General features: G+C 61.1%; 1 protein-coding gene across 1 annotated transcript; it reads left to right on the top strand.

Annotated features, from left to right (window-relative positions):
• The first annotated feature begins 3,935 nt into the window (after positions 1–3,935).
• Positions 3,936–10,694, top strand: CHMP6 (charged multivesicular body protein 6). Its single transcript, XM_019465970.2, has 8 exons — positions 3,936–4,067; positions 6,186–6,295; positions 6,413–6,500; positions 6,589–6,675; positions 7,432–7,497; positions 7,720–7,800; positions 9,134–9,188; positions 9,710–10,694. Exons 1-8 carry the CDS (start codon positions 4,005–4,007, stop codon positions 9,763–9,765), a joined length of 606 nt encoding a protein of 201 aa, XP_019321515.2. The 5' UTR covers positions 3,936–4,004; the 3' UTR covers positions 9,766–10,694.
• Positions 10,695–14,930: the final 4,236 nt, after the last annotated feature.

Raw genomic sequence — 14,930 nt, 5'->3', positions numbered from 1 at the left:
CGCCTAAAGCCAAAGACGCCAGCAGACCACCAGCAGCTGGGAGACGGGCCTGGAGCAGACACCCCCCCACACCCCACCCCTACCCCCCCACCCCGCCCAAGCCTCAGAAGGCGCTGGCCCTGCCCACACCTAGACTTCCCGCCTTGGACTGTGGGGCGGTAAGTTTCTGTTGTTTCAGCCGCCAGGTCTGTGGCGGTTTGTCACGGCCGCCGGAGCAGCCGAACACAGTCAGGGTGTGGGCAGCGAGGTGTGCGGTGACAAAACACGGAGGTGCTTCCTGACAGCCGGTTTCTGGGGCCCCAGAGGCAGCTGGAGAGCGGTGTCGCGGGGGAACCACGGGGCGGCTGCTGATTTCTGGCCGCCTGGGCCGATGATGTGTTTAAAACGGCAGGCAAGGTGCTTTCTCAGTTTCAAGGCAGAATCAGAAAATCGGACAATATTAGAGGACTACTATAAAAGGAGACCGTATTTCTTGCGACAGGACAGGAAATCACTCCCCAGGCTTCATCCCTGGCTGGTGGAATCACAACACACACTGAATTGTCCACCCGCCGGGTCAGAGCCTGGAGAGGAGGGGGGTGCGGATCGCCCCACCCCCCGGAAGCCCGGCCTGCAGCAGAGGCGACCCTCCTCCCCATCGGAGGCCACCGGGACCGCACCCGGGCAGTTACCTGCTAAGGGGAGGCCGGGTCTCCTCAAGACCGTCCCCCAAGAATACCGAGATTCTGCCGACGCCAGCCGGAGGCCACAGGGGCCCGTACAGGTGAGTGTGGCGGCCAGCTCTGCGTGAGCCCGGCCCCCACCGGCCGCTCTCCACACACTCTGGGCCACACCACTTGATCTCATCTGTGACGGGCCTTCCTTGACGGTTTGCTCCTTTGTTGCTGAAAACTTGGACTTTAGCACAGCTGAGCTGCCGGAAGAGGCTTGGTATTTAACACACAGGAAAGACCCCAAGGGGAGGGCAGATAAGGACTTGGCCTGAGTCTCTCAGGTGTCCCCGAAGCACACTGCCTTGACAGGGGCCCTGAGAAGCCCTTGGGGAGGACCTCAGGCCCTTGAAGAGCTCTCTGCGGGCCAGGAATGACAGTGGAGGCACTGCCATCAAAACCGGTCCCCTGGGACCGGGATTGCCCCTGGGAGCCGGAGGGGCAAGGCCCAGGGGTCAGCTGAGTAGCAGTCATGAGGGACATCTTCGCCACCGGCCAGCTGGTCAGGTGCCCCCGGTCCGAGAACAATGCACAGCCTGGGAGAGCTCGCACCGATCGCTAAGCGGATGATGCACATCGGAGAAGAGAGATCTGACACGACGTCCCCGAGGGAGAGTCATACCCCTGGCCTGTGCCCTGCCTGAGCCAGGCCCAGAGGGGCCAGCGAGCTCCACCGTGAAGGATTCTAAGTACATGCTGCAAGTCCCCCGCCTTCCCGAGGTGCCCACTCCGTTGTACCCGCTAACTGTCACTGCGGAACAAACCACCCCAAAACTCAACGGCTCGAACGACCACTGTTTCCTGGCTCTTAAACCTGTGTAGGTGGAGTCCACAGAGAAGGCTCAGCTGGCGAGGCCCAGCCCCGCGGGGACAGAAACCTGCCTTTCCGAGACCACAGCGCACCCACGTGGCTGGCGAGGGATGCTGAGTGGCAGCTCCTCTCCCCGCAGGCCAGGCCCCTCGGACTTGGTGGCCGAGTTTCACGAGTGAGCATCCCAAGAGACACTGGCCGTGTCGGTCACGGAGCATCTCTAGAGCCACATGTAAAGGCTTATCGGGGACTCGCTTTCTTTGGCCCACCTGCCGGCGTTTCACCTTTGCCCGCTAGCCCGATGGGACTTCAGCAGCAGAGCGCTGGAGCGACATCGCTGGGCCAGGCAGAGGAAGGGGCTCCCTTTCTGTCCCAGCTGCTTCTCTCTTCCTATGGCTGCCAGGGGGCAGCATGCGGGAGGCTCTTCAGTGAGTTTCTCCCCGACCTGTGGCTGCTTCTGGCCGACCTCCTCCAGCCTGTCCCATATCCAGCAAGATTCTCGGCTCCGGTGGGCAGTTTCTGGGCTCCCCTCTACCCCCTAGTGAGTTTCCTGGCCCGTTGGTGGGGGTTCTCCTGCTGACCAACTCTGGCTCTCAGCCTCTGGAAGCTTTCTTTGCCCCAGGCAGGCTGCGTGGTCCCACAACCCTCTCCAGCCAAGGCTGGGACTTACTCTAACAGGCGGCTGGGACACACAGATGCTCAGAGTGCCCGACCACAGGCGTCTCTGGCTAATCAGGGTGTCCAGAACGAAATAGACGGGCAGCCACCTGGACTGGCACCTGCCTCATGTAACAGGTGACCAAAACCTGACATGACTCACCACAGTGAAGGGCTTTCCCCTGCCCCCCAGTGCCCAGTGGGCCCATGAACAAAGTGGCCATGGCGGCAGGGAGGGAGGCTGGGGCTCACTTGCCCACCACAACTTCTGAGTGTCCAGCCGGTCAGTAGCACTGAACCCCCAAATAGCACCACTCCCAGGGGGTACCATCCAGCCACCTGACAGCGGGTTGGCTAATCAGGACCCCTTCCATCATGCGGCAGGGACTTGTCCCCACTGGAATGGACACTTCCTCTGGATACGGATCTGCCTTCCCGCCTATAGTGCTTTGGCCAGAGCAGCGCCAGTGTGCACTTGGAGGATGGCCATCACGGTGCCCACACAGCACCTGCTTGTGACCCAGGAAGTCATTTCACAGAAGGAAGTGAGGCCCGTGCTGTGGGATTGCTCACCCTAGGTGCCCACTGCCCACGAGCCACTGGGCTGGCCCATTGCAGACTCGGGTACAGGACTGATGAAGTTTTGGGGTGATGGGTTCAGAGCTGACAGCCAAGAAAGAATCCTTGAAGACGTCTCTGGCGCAAAAAAAAAGTGAATTTAGTAAGGCACACAGGGACAGGGCCCGTGGGTAGAAGGAGCTGCGCTGGGGTTGTGAAGAGTGACTTTTATATACTATGGACTTGGGGGAGGTGAAGTCAAAAGGGAAGCTTCCAAAGAGACTTTCATATGCTAAAGACGCACTGATCACTGGAGGCCCAGCTACTGACAAGCTAAGGTGGTTTTTCCCTGTAGCAAAGTATTAACTTCACACAGTAGGGAGTTCTGGACTTTAGAAGATTGCCCTTTTTTATGTGATTGTATTAAGATATTTATAAACTGATGGAGACCCTTAACAGGTTAACCATTTGTTTTCTGTCTCTGTCTTTCCTTTGTCCTTGGGCAGCCAGGAGTGCCTGGGAAATAATCACACTTATCCCACCTTGGGGGGCGGGGTAATGCTAGCTGGGACCTGGCCCTCAGCGTGCCTTATGCTCCCTCATCAGGATCATCCGGGGAGACTGATCCGGGCTGGGTGCTGTCCTATGAGACCCCGTGTACCCTCTGAACGCCGGAAAGACGCAGGTGGGAACCAGGGATGCAGGGGTGAGTGGCTCCCTGCAAATCCTCTTCAGGGGGTTTACCCCCAACGGCCGGAGGTTTCTGCACGGTGGGGGGACACAGAACCAGGAGTTGAGACGGCCGTGTTGGGCAAGAGCCACCGGTCGCGGGGCCGCGTGGACATATGCTGCCCAGGTAGCGTCTCCATGGACACCTGTAAGCCCACAGGTTGTACATAACATCACTAAACGCAGCATTTTGTGGTCGGCACCAGCCAGGGGGCGGGGGGAGACTGTCCACCGGTTACCGGGAAGGATCCACCTAACCCGAGACTGGAACTTTCAGTCTTCGTTTGCAATGCTGGGGGACATTCTGGAAGCGCACGTGAAATGCATCATTTAGGGCTGCCGAGGCCCTGCCCGCAGTGTCACCGTGCCATCGTCGCCAAGGCGTGCGGGGGCGGATTCGAACCCGGGGCCCGCCTTCGGCTCGCCCGCACACGTTTCGCCTTCTGCGGCGCCTGGCCCTGCGCGGCCGCCGTAGGGGGCGGGGCCGGGGTACGGAGGCCGGGAGGGCGGCGGCGGGCGGGGCCGCGGGCCGGGGCGCCATGGGCAACCTGTTCGGCCGCAAGAAGCAGAGCCGGGTCACAGAGCAAGACAAGGCCGTCCTGGTGAGAGCCGGGCCCCCCGGCGACGGCGGGGAGACTGAGGCAGGGCTGCGGCCACGGGAGGGCCTGCCCCCACCCCCCCCCCACGCCGGGCGGGCTTCTCGCAGCCGCGTCGCAGCGCCGGACCGCAGGCTGCCGGCGACCGGCGCGGGGACTAGACGGGGCCGCGGTTTCGGGGGGCGGCGCCGAGTGTCGCGCTGAGTCGTGGTCACACCTGGTGTCCCGGCGAGCGCGCGCTCGCAGGTGGCAGGTCCCGAGTCCCACGTTCCGGGCCGCCCCGCCGTGTGGCCGGCGCCGGGGCGCCGAGCGAGGGTGATGGGCTCGTCTGCCACCGCCCGACGCCGCTGTTTCCGGGGAGCTCCGGGAGAAAGCTCGTTTGCGTGGAAAGAATTGTAGGATACGTTAAGGGGAAAGGCACGTCCAGAGGAATCCAGTTTTGCAAGGAGAAAAACGTACCAGGAAGGAGGTGGTGCAAAATTTGAGCAGAGTTTACCTTTGCTTGCTTTGCAAAAATTTCTGCAGCAAAAATGCATTAATTTGTGCTAAGAGAGAAACAAATTCAAATGACAGATTCCCCCCACCCCTTGGCTTCAGAAACCGTGTTATAAACGGTTCTTAACTGAAGTTCCCCACGTGGAGAGGAAACAGGCACGTTTGCCACTAGAGAAAATGTGAGCGGCGTTGGGTGCTGAATGGGAAGAGGGGCACAGGCACTAGGGAGGCAGGGGTCAGGCCCTGGCGGGGAGCTGAAGCCCCCAAGGTGATTCCCTTCAAGGAGTCGCCTTTGGGTTTCTCTTCCAGGCTTTTCTACTTGCCAGGGATTGTTTGGTGGGTCCACACTGTAACAACGCGGTTTGCACACAGTAAAACAAATTACTGCCTAGGATGAAAAGCTGAGCTGAGAAACTCCATGCCCCAGTGTGCTGTCCGTCCTGTGACCCTCCACGGATACCCCTTAGGAAGTTTACAAAGGGGGCAGCCCGGCCACACCTGCTGCGTTTAGCTGTCTTCCACACTTTGTACTCAACCAGCTTGGATAATGGCCCGAAGGGCAGGGGCGGGGCGGGGGCTCAGCTCCTGGGGAGGAACAGCGGCCAGGGCTGAGAAGGCTGGGCACGCAGGCTGGCCCCGGCGTGTCTGAGCCGTGGGAGCAGGATAGTGGGTGCCTTGCACTGCAGCCAGGAGAAGGCGTGCAGCCATCACCCAGCCTGCCCCACAGGCCACCCGGTGCACCGGGCAGGCGCTAGAGAGAACGTGCTGTGGAGGGGCCGTGAGAGGTCCCTGCAGACACGTCTACACTAGGGGATGATGTCTCACTATACTGAGTCTTAAAGGTGTGCCTGCCCCTTGCCGTAGTTCAGTCACAGCAACGGATCCTAAAGATAGAATCGCACGTATGAGAAACGCCCTGTCCTGCAGGCGCTCGCCACAGCGTCATCATTTCAGGTGAAATTTGGAAGAAATGGGGAAGGCCTGAGAAAAGGCAGAATTACCTGACGCGTAAACGGCCGTGCTTCCTCTCCGGGACAGTACGTGGGGGTCCCGGGTGCTTGGCAAGGTCAAGCAAACACTTCACCCAAACACGCCGTCTGTGTGTCCACTCGGACACGGTGATAAGTGACGAGCAGGGCAGCTGGACACGTTAAGGACGCGTCCGAGGCCGGGAGGGGAGGCCCCCAAGCCTCGCTGTGGCTGGGTGGGACGGTGGCTCTCGGGTGCACTTCTGTGTCGTCTCTGAACCTCTGAGGCACTGGTGACACTCTCCGACCTGCCCCAGGGCACACACAGTGATGGCTGCTGCCATCACTTTGAGTGATGTCACTTTGAGAGCGGACACTCCACCTTGGCGCTGCAGACACGTCGGGGGGGGGAGGGGTTCACTGTCTGTGCCGGGGCCACCCTGGGCACGGCAGGATGTAAGCGGTGTCCCCGGCCTCTACCCACTGACGCCAGCAGCAGCACCCCCCAGTTCCGACAGCCGCAGGTGTCTCCAGAAGTGCCCGAGGGGGCAGGCTTGTCCCCACAGAGAACTGTGTTTCGGGGGGGGGGGGGCGGCTTCCAGGCCGGCCTAGCCAGGTGCCAGCACGGGCACCGTGTGGACCCAGGCCTGCTCTTCCGCAGCAACTGAAGCAGCAGCGGGATAAGCTGAAGCAGTACCAGAAGAGGATCACCCAACAGCTGGAGAGGGAGCGGGAGATCGCCAGGCAGCTCCTGCGGGACGGGAGGAAGGAGTGAGTGGGGCCCGGGGCAGGCCGTGCGAGAGGGGGCGTCAGCCCCCTGCTGGCCTAGAGCAGGGGGTGGGCGAGGCCAGGGGGGCGGCCGGGTCACTGCCCGGGTGCCCTCTGCAGACGCGCCAAGCTGCTGCTCAAGAAGAAGCGGTACCAGGAGCAGCTTCTGGACAAGACAGAGAACCAAATCACCAGCCTGGAAACAATGGTAGGCCGCGCGGGTGGGAGGGAGGTGGGGGGAAGGGGTGGGGAAGGCAGGCCCCCCGACCGCCCGGTCCGTTCGGCTTCCGCCCCAGGTCCAGAACATTGAGTTCGCCCAGATTGAGATGAAGGTGGTCGAGGGGCTGCAGATTGGAAATGAGTGTCTGAAGAAGATGCACCAGGTGGGTCCTTGGCGGCCTGGGGCAGAGAGGACGGCGGGACGAGGGAGGCGGGGCTCGTTCCTGAGGCCGCGCCCGGGCCACTGGCGAAGAGGCGTTTGTGCTGGCTGGGAGCGTGGGCAAGCCAGTGGCTCTCGGGAGAGGGTGCCCGTGTCGGTGGCAAGACCAGCTCGGGGTGCTGACCCGAGAACGGGGTGACGGGCGCTGACGACAGAGCGGGTCCACGTGCTCAGGTGAGGGTCCGGTGAGGGTGCGTGAGGGGTGTGTGAACTAACTGGAGGGCTTCCCGGAGGAGGTTAACACGGCCTCACCACAGGAAGCGGCCCAGGGGTGGGTGGCCAAAGAAGAGGTGCGGCCCGGAGAGACCCTGGGCCACCGGAGAGGTGACCGGCGGATGGCTCCGCGGCTGCCCGGCTGCCCCGGCGGTCCGCGGTGTGCCCCTGCCCCGCAAGTCAGCGTGCTGCTTCGAACCCAGAAGGAATGAGTCAGGTTTTACTTGTTTTCACCTGGACCTGCGCGGGCTGGTTGGGGAGCCCGAGGGTCTGGGGCAACGGGCCAGCGGAAATCTGGGCGGTGCGGCGGGGCTTCTGAAAAGACAGGTCCATCGGCCCCGGAGCCCCCGTGGGCGGGCCCGGCCTACGGCAGAAACGACCAGAGCCACGTGGCGTCGGCTCGGCCGGGCTCGTGCCCTGCCGCTCCAGGGGGCCGTAACGCGAGGGGCCGTTACACGCCTCGCTGACCAGAGTCCCGACCGACTAGGTGATGTCCTTAGAAGAAGTCGAGCGGATACTGGAGGAGACCCAGGAGGCCGTGGAGTACCAGCGGGTAGGTGTTGCTGGGCCAGCGGGGACCGCCTTCCCCCCGCACCCGCCACCTGCACGAACCCCCAGCCGCCCCCCGGAGCCACGACTTCTGCGCCTCGGGTGCTCACCTCCTCTCAAGTGAGGGGGGCCTGGAGCGACGGGCTGTCTCCTTCCTCCACGAGGGGCCGCTGCACCCTCTGCCCCAGCCCGGCCACGGTCCTCACCTCCCCTCCTCCCTTTACAGCAAATAGATGAGCTGCTGTCGGGAAGCTTCACTCAGGAGGATGAAGACACCATCCTGGAGGAGCTGAATGCAATCACCCAGGTGAGGGGACCCCCCGCGCTGAGCGCGATCTCCCAGGTGAGAGGACACCCCAGGACTGAGCATAATCACCCAGGTGAGAGGACCCCCCGCGCTGAGCGCGATCTCCCAGGTGAGAGGACACCCCAGGACTGAGCATAATCACCCAGGTGAGAGGACCCCCCGCGCTGAGCGCGATCTCCCAGGTGAGAGGACACCCCAGGACTGAGCATAATCACCCAGGTGAGGGGACCCCCCGCGCTGAGCGCGATCTCCCAGGTGAGAGGACACCCCAGGACTGAGCATAATCACCCAGGTGAGAGGACCCCCCGCGCTGAGCGCGATCTCCCAGGTGAGAGGACACCCCAGGACTGAGCATAATCACCCAGGTGAGGGGACCCCCCGCGCTGAGCACGATCTCCCAGGTGATAGGACACCCCAGGACTGAGCATAATCACCCAGGTGAGAGGAGTCCCGGGACCGAGCGCAGTCACTCAGGTGACAGGACCCCCAGGACCGAGCACGATCTCTCTGGTGACAGGACTCGCAGAAGACCTCTGCCCCGTGTGATCGTTGGCCTTGGACGGGCACCTTTATTGGGCTTTACAGGAGCACACAATCCTGGCTTTGCAAGTGGTGTTCCCTCCTAAAATAAGTCGAATTTGTGTTAAACTGAGGTGGTTCTTATCTGCCCGGTGATAGCAGGGAGAGCCCGGCCTGGAGAGAACATTCCCCGGGTGGCCCCCCCGAGAGTGTTGCAGGCGGCCGAGCAGGCAGTGCCCGTGTGGCACCTCTCACCCGCCGTGGCCAGGTCCCTCCCTGCGGAGCCCCGGGCCCGCCTCCCTCTACCAGGCGGCCTTGCCACGCGCAGGCCCCGTGGTGTGTGTCTGCTCCCCGATGGGGACGCCTCTGTCTCTGGGCCATGGCTTCGGGACGCCCCTAGCCTGTGCCCACCAGCCTGCCACTCCCTGCACCTGCGGGACGAGTTAGTGTCCCTGCTCTCTGCCCTCTGGTGTCCCACGTGCACCTGCCTCCTGACGTCCTTCATCCCGAGGACCCAGGTGCCCCCTAAGCAGCCAGGGAAGCCAGCTGGGAGGTGAACTGCCATGTGTTGTCCGAGAGGCAGCCCAGCGCCTCTGGGCCGGCCACGCTGCCACAGAGCCGCCCTTCCACCCGGGTGGGCACAGGGTTCAAAGCCCCCGGCCCTGCATGGCCAGAGTGGGACCCGGGATCTCTAGGGAAGCCCCAAGTGAGTCAAGTCTCAGATGCCGGAGACCGAGGAGGAGGCGCTCTGGAACTTTGCACAGCGGGGCTCTTGTTTAGATGGTCTCACCGCCTCTCCCTCTGCTTCTTGCAGGAGCAGCTAGACCTCCCCGAGGTTCCTTCAGAGCCTCTCCCCGAGAAGAAACCAGGTACGCTTCTTGTTCTGTCCTGTGGAGGACCTGTGTTCTAGAACGAAGCGAAATGCCCCGGCCGCAGGGTCCCGCCCTTCCGCTCGGTGGCAGTTGGTTCCTGCCTCCCCAGCTGGGTGGGTGAGGGGCACAGGCCTGCTTGGGGGTCGGGCCCGGTTTCTGGCGGGGAGGGGGGAAGCCTCGAAAGAGCCGAACCCTTTCAGAGAGGCGTGTCCCGCAGGCAGAGCTGGGGAAAGGCCGGGTCCACCCCAGAACCAGCCATCCTCTACGTAGCACATCCTCTACTGTGCCCCGCCGGGGCCCCGGTGGCTGGTGGGCCCTCCGCGTTTCTTTCTGCCCCTCCCCGTCCCTCCCCCTCGCAGGGCTCCTGAGTGCTTGCGACGGGCTGCTGCGGTCGAGGTCCCCACCCTCAGCCCCGCACACAGCCCTGGGACCTGGCTCCTTGCCGCCTTCCTTCTCCTCTGGGAGTTTCTGCCCGTGGGGTCTTCTGCACCCGACAAACACCTTTCTTTCCTCTACAGAAAAAGTCCCCACCAAGGCCAGGCCCCAGCAGGCGGACATGGTTGCAGCCTCATAACGTGGCCTCCTTGGCCTGGGACTGGCGGGGACTCCCCAGAGACTGGGGCCCACAGAGTTTGGTGCGCGGCCCGACCTGACGGGCTCCCAGGAGGCCGGCGCCAGGCCGGGCCGGTCGGGTGCTGACGAAGCAGAGTGTGGCGCACACAGGGCTAGACGCCAGGCTGACTCCGCAGAGCGTTTCCCTGGCGCCGCAGGCTTGCTCTCCTTTCTGGATTCAGTGGCAACATTCGCACCCTCCGGCCAAACAGCTTCTGAGGCTGTGGCTCCCACGCGGCCACAGGCAGGCCCGTCACTCCTGGTGCTGGCCACACTCCCGTCCCCGGCCCCTCGAGGCTCCACCGGCCACCTTCTCCCCAGCTCCCTCTCTGGAAGGCGCGTCAAACCTAGCTTCTTTCCCTTCCCTTTTTCACTTCCTGCTGCTCCTGCCAGCTGGCGGGCAGCTTCCTGAGCTGCCCAGTTTCCGTGTCGGTTCGGGGGCGGAAAGCTCCCCTCTTCTGTGTCGGCGTTTGGGGGCGTTGGACCGGAAGGGGCACATCCCTGCTGGACTGACGGCTGCAGGAGCCCCGACCGAGCTTCTTCACCTGGGGGCCTGTGTGCAGAGGCTCGGCCCGCTGCAAAGGGATGTTCCCGGAGAGCCAGAGGCCTTGCTGGGGTTCCCGGAGGTGCTGACGGGCCTGCTCTGGTGGGTGTGGCCCCCATTGCCTGGGACTCCGCGCAGCTTGGGCTCAGGAACCTGCCAGAGACCCAGGACTCTGCGACCCGCCACCCCTGAGCCGTCAGCCGCCAGGCACGCGCTTGGAGGCTGGAAACGGCTTCCCTAGTTAACGGTTCGTTTTGGTATCAGACAATCCTGACAACGTTTCACTCCCAACAAGGGGGGAGCCCCAAACGGGTCAGCCCCGTATTAAAATTGATGCCTGCATGGTCTCTGGCCTCATGGAGTGGGGTCTGTGGGGGTACCTGGGTGGGTTAAAGTGTGGCTCCTCTCCTCTAGGGTCCCTGGAACACGGCCCCCTGACCCTCACGGGGATTCACTCGAGAGCACCTGCCTGGGGGCTGGGGACACAGGGACAGGTGGAGGCCTTCACTGTGCCAGGCTGTGGGCAGAAGGCAGGCCGGGGCTCCAGCACTGGGGGTGCCCTGTGCTCCGGCCACCACCTCCGGGCAGCTGCCTTAGAAGGGACACTGGCGGCCTCGTTCCCCAGGGCCAAGCTCAGGCCCCTCTAAGTGAGGGAGGGCGGTCAGTTGGGCAGCTCCAGGAGGGGGCTGGTTTAGAGTCCCGGTACCCAGGTGGGAAGCCACAGGCCCCAGGGAGCCAGCAGGCAACGGCAAGGAATAGATGGGGGTGTCCCACGTAAGGGGCTTCCCTGCCCTTCACAGAGGGCTCAGTGATGGGATGCGGGCAAGTTGCCAGGGGGTTGGCAGGAGTTTCAGGTGTAATGCACGCCTCAGCCAGGAGGGGGCTCTCTGCCAATTGGGGGGATTTGGCAGGAAACTGGCATTGCCATTCCCAGTCTGGCTGCAGGGCCCCACCCATTTGTTTTTGGTGACACGGCCACCTGTCCCCAAGATTGCACAAGGGTCCTGAGGGCAGTTCTGATAGACAAGGAGGAGCAGGCTGCCTTTCCATCCGGCGATCCTGTCCCACTGCAGCTGCCAGTCTGAGGGCGTGGAGGGAACGGATGGCCTGGTTGGGGGGAGACACAGACTCCCACCAGCGGGGTGGACCCCTTTCCTTTCCCTCTGCTCTCCAGGACCCCAGAGCTCGGGCTCGTCTGTGAAGCCTGACCTTTCCAGTGCACGGACTGGCCTCCCTGATGGTCTCACCACTGGGGCTGCCCAGTGGGACGTCAGGGCTCTGACTGCCCTCCTGGCGAACGCCTGGACAGCCTGCCCAGGTCTGCTCGCCCCACTGCCCGGGCACCCCCCGCTCCCTGGGATGGGACACAGCCACCGTCCCACAGCAGCACGGGCAAGGGGCACCTTCCTCTCCTGAAACAACAACCTAGAAATCGGAGAGGAGGGACCTTGTCCTCTCTCACTGTCTGAGAAGTTCGATCCTGCCTACCACTCAATCACCCTCTTTCTTTTTACACGTTTATCTTGTTCACCAAGGGAGGTTTTGCCCCCAAACCCCACGTGACCTTGAGCTGCCTCCTGGGCTCTGCCCTCGGAGGTTGCCAGCCCCGTGTGTGTGTGCATATAAGGGTCGAGGGTGGCCCCCCTTGATAGGATGAAACCCACATTGATCCTGCCCTGTCCTAAAACACCAGCCCCGTGAGCCTGACCCAACTCCGTTCTAATCTAAGGACATAGGACCCACGAATGTTACAGACAATGTTGAGTTCCAGCCCTCGTGGCCGAGCTGGTTTCCTACCCAAGATCAGTGGGCGCTGGGAAAACAGGTGGGAGAGGCTTATGGGGAACAGGACAGGGTGCCATCTGGCCAGAGAAGACTGCCTGGGCAGCTGGCATGTGCCTGGGATAAGAATGGGTGGGCAGGGAGGAAAGGACCAGCCACTGGGACCACTTCAATTGGATGCGCGTTTGTCCCCAGTACAGGCAGCAGGGGAAGTAGATAAAAGCGGAGAATGGGGGGCTGGGGTGGGGGCATCCAGTGTGGGAAGGGGGGTGCCTGGGATGGGTGAGGGCACCCTGGCCCGGCTGTGTGCCCTGCCCTGGGGAGGCATTCGCCTCATCCCCACCTATGGCCACCCCGTAGGGTCTCCCTGCAACCCTGCCCATCCCACAGGGAGAGTTTGGGGACATTGGGCAGAGGGTCAGGCATCGTGACAACACGGGCTTCTGGTGGTGCCAGCTCCTCTCCGTCGTCGCTCATCAGCTGCGCCCCAAACTCGGGAGGGAGACCTTGCCGCCCCGTCCATGCTTGCACGCACAAGAACCCTGGGAGCACTGGCCGCCGGAGGCCGGCAGGACCCGTGGTCTGAACCAGCCAGGTTAACGGGCTGCTAAAACAAAGCTCCACATTCCCCAGAGGACTGACCCGGAGTCTACACAACATGGCAGCCAAGGTGCCGAGTTTACAACCCCAAGTCCCTCTATGTACAAAGAATTATGGGAACGTGAGCACTTTCCAAGGGAAGGACAATCAACAGATGCCAGCTCTGAAATCCAGGTGGTGGAATTATCAGAAGAACGCGTGAAAGCAATTATCATAACTATGTCACAGAAGGTAAAGTTGAACACGCTGGAAACAGATGGAAAGATCTCAGCTGAGGAGCAGGGAGTATACAAAAGAACAAAATGCAAATTTCAGAACCGAGAAATCTAAACAATTACTCAACAGCCTCTAGAGCAGATAGGAGGCCTCCGAGGGAAGATGGGGCCAGAAGATGGGCCAACAGAAACCATCCAGTCTGGAGAAGAGACAGAAGTTTGGGGGCAAGCCTGCCCCTCGGGGACATGTGTGACAAGATCAGAAAGTCCAACATTGTGTTAGACCCCAAGAGAGAGAGAAGAAACAGGGCAGGGAAAACAACGTTTTGAAGAAAGACTGGCTGAAAATTTCTCACGTTTAGGGAAAGACTAATGTACAGATTCAGGAAATGCAGCGACCCCCAAACAGGGAAAATCCAAAGAAACCCATGTCTGGACAGGTCATAATTAAACTGTTAAAGGCAAAGAAAGAAATCTGGAAGTCGATGGGTAGTAATGAAGCCTGAATGGAGGCGTGACAATCTGAATGACCACGGGCTTCTGATCAGAAACCACGGAGGCCGGAAGGTAGGGAAACGGGATCTTGAAAGTGCCAGAAAACAAGAACAGTCGGCCTAGAGTTCATGCTGTGGGAGGGAAGGGAAAATAAAGACACTCTTAGGCGAAGGGAAAGTAAGAGCCGGTCGTGCAGACCTGACCTAAAGGAAATCCTGGAGACGGTGTCCAGGCTGCCAGGCAGGGATGCCAGCTGGAGACGTGTGTCTTCAGGGATGGAGGAAAAACAACAGAAATGGTCGATAGCTAATATAAAAGATAATTTTCCCTTTTACGTTTTTGAAGATACATGTGACCGTTGAAAGCAAAACTTACAACGCAGGTGGGATTTTTCAGCCCCCGTGAATGCAGGACCACCGTGCCACGAGGGTGGGGGTGAGGCCTCCACAGTGCAACCCAAATCGGCTGTGGGAGGGGTGGCGTGTATGTGGCAATCTCCAGTGCAGCCAAAGTGCAGAGATCCAGCCCAAGAGTCAGGAGGTAAAGTGGGATACTAAGGTTTTCAAATAATCCGACAGGAAGCAGGAGAGGGGAGGACCTAGGGGCCAACACAACAATAAAGCGGGAATCTAAATTCAGTTCTTAACTCCATTACACATCACCAGTCCAAACACACCAACTGCAGACAGACTAACTGGAATTAAGAGCAACAACAACAAAGTGCCTGGCTCTGTGCTGTGAGAAGCCCACTTTACATATACAGGCGGGTGAGAAAAAGATAGGGAAGTGCACCTGGGAAGCGCCAATCAAAGGGAAGGTAGAACGGTTACGTCACCGGCCGGGCGACCGTGTGTATTTCAGAAGGAGCCGGGGCGGGGGAGGGGGAAGGTTACGTGATCAAAGAAGGCCTACCGGTCCCAAATGAGTACCCACGGAACGGCAGCCTCCGCGCACGAGAAGCAAAGCCTGGCAGAACTGAAGCACCGACAGTCCCTGGGAGGGTAGGCGCCCATCCTGGGAGGAGACACGGTCCTCCAGGCTAGACCCCGGCCGGGCTGGAGCCGCCCGGCAGCAGAGCGCACTGGTCAAGTGCACGCGGACGCCCGCCGGCACCGCCACGCTCTGTGCCCAGCAGTAAAACCCAAATACACTTAAAAAAAATTGAAACCCTACACAGCATGCTCCCAGACCACGACGTAATGACTGGAAACCAGTGACACATCTCGGGAAGACCCACAGATACTAAATAACGAATGGGTTAGAGAGGAATTCACAAGGGGAATGAGAAAGTATTTTGAATCGAATGAAAATGAAGACATTAACGTTTATGGGTTGTAGCTAAAGTAGTGCTTTCCTCTAAGGGAAATTCACAATACTAAACGCTTATATCTTTTTTAAAAAGAGAAAAGTTTTGGGGCGCCTGGGTGGCTCAGTCGGTTAAGCGGCCGACTTCAGCTCAGGTCATGATCTCGCGGTCCGTGAGTTCGAGCC

The sequence above is a fragment of the Panthera pardus genome, unplaced genomic scaffold (assembly GCF_024362965.1).
Source record: "Panthera pardus isolate Hobbes unplaced genomic scaffold, ASM2436296v1 HiC_scaffold_3, whole genome shotgun sequence".
Classification (NCBI taxonomy): domain Eukaryota; kingdom Metazoa; phylum Chordata; class Mammalia; order Carnivora; family Felidae; genus Panthera; species Panthera pardus.
Note: the sequence above shows the minus strand (reverse complement) of the source record. Positions and strands in the feature narration are given on the sequence as shown.

Excerpts from the sequence above, each read along its gene's own strand:
- CHMP6 (XM_019465970.2), top strand. The coding sequence starts at position 4,005 with ATGGGCAACCTGTTCGGCCGCAAGAAGCAGAGCCGGGTCACAGAGCAA. Across the intron at positions 6,501-6,588 it reads TCACCAGCCTGGAAACAATG|GTCCAGAACATTGAGTTCGC; the intron begins GTAGGCCGCGCG and ends CTTCCGCCCCAG. Across the intron at positions 6,676-7,431 it reads GTCTGAAGAAGATGCACCAG|GTGATGTCCTTAGAAGAAGT; the intron begins GTGGGTCCTTGG and ends CCGACCGACTAG.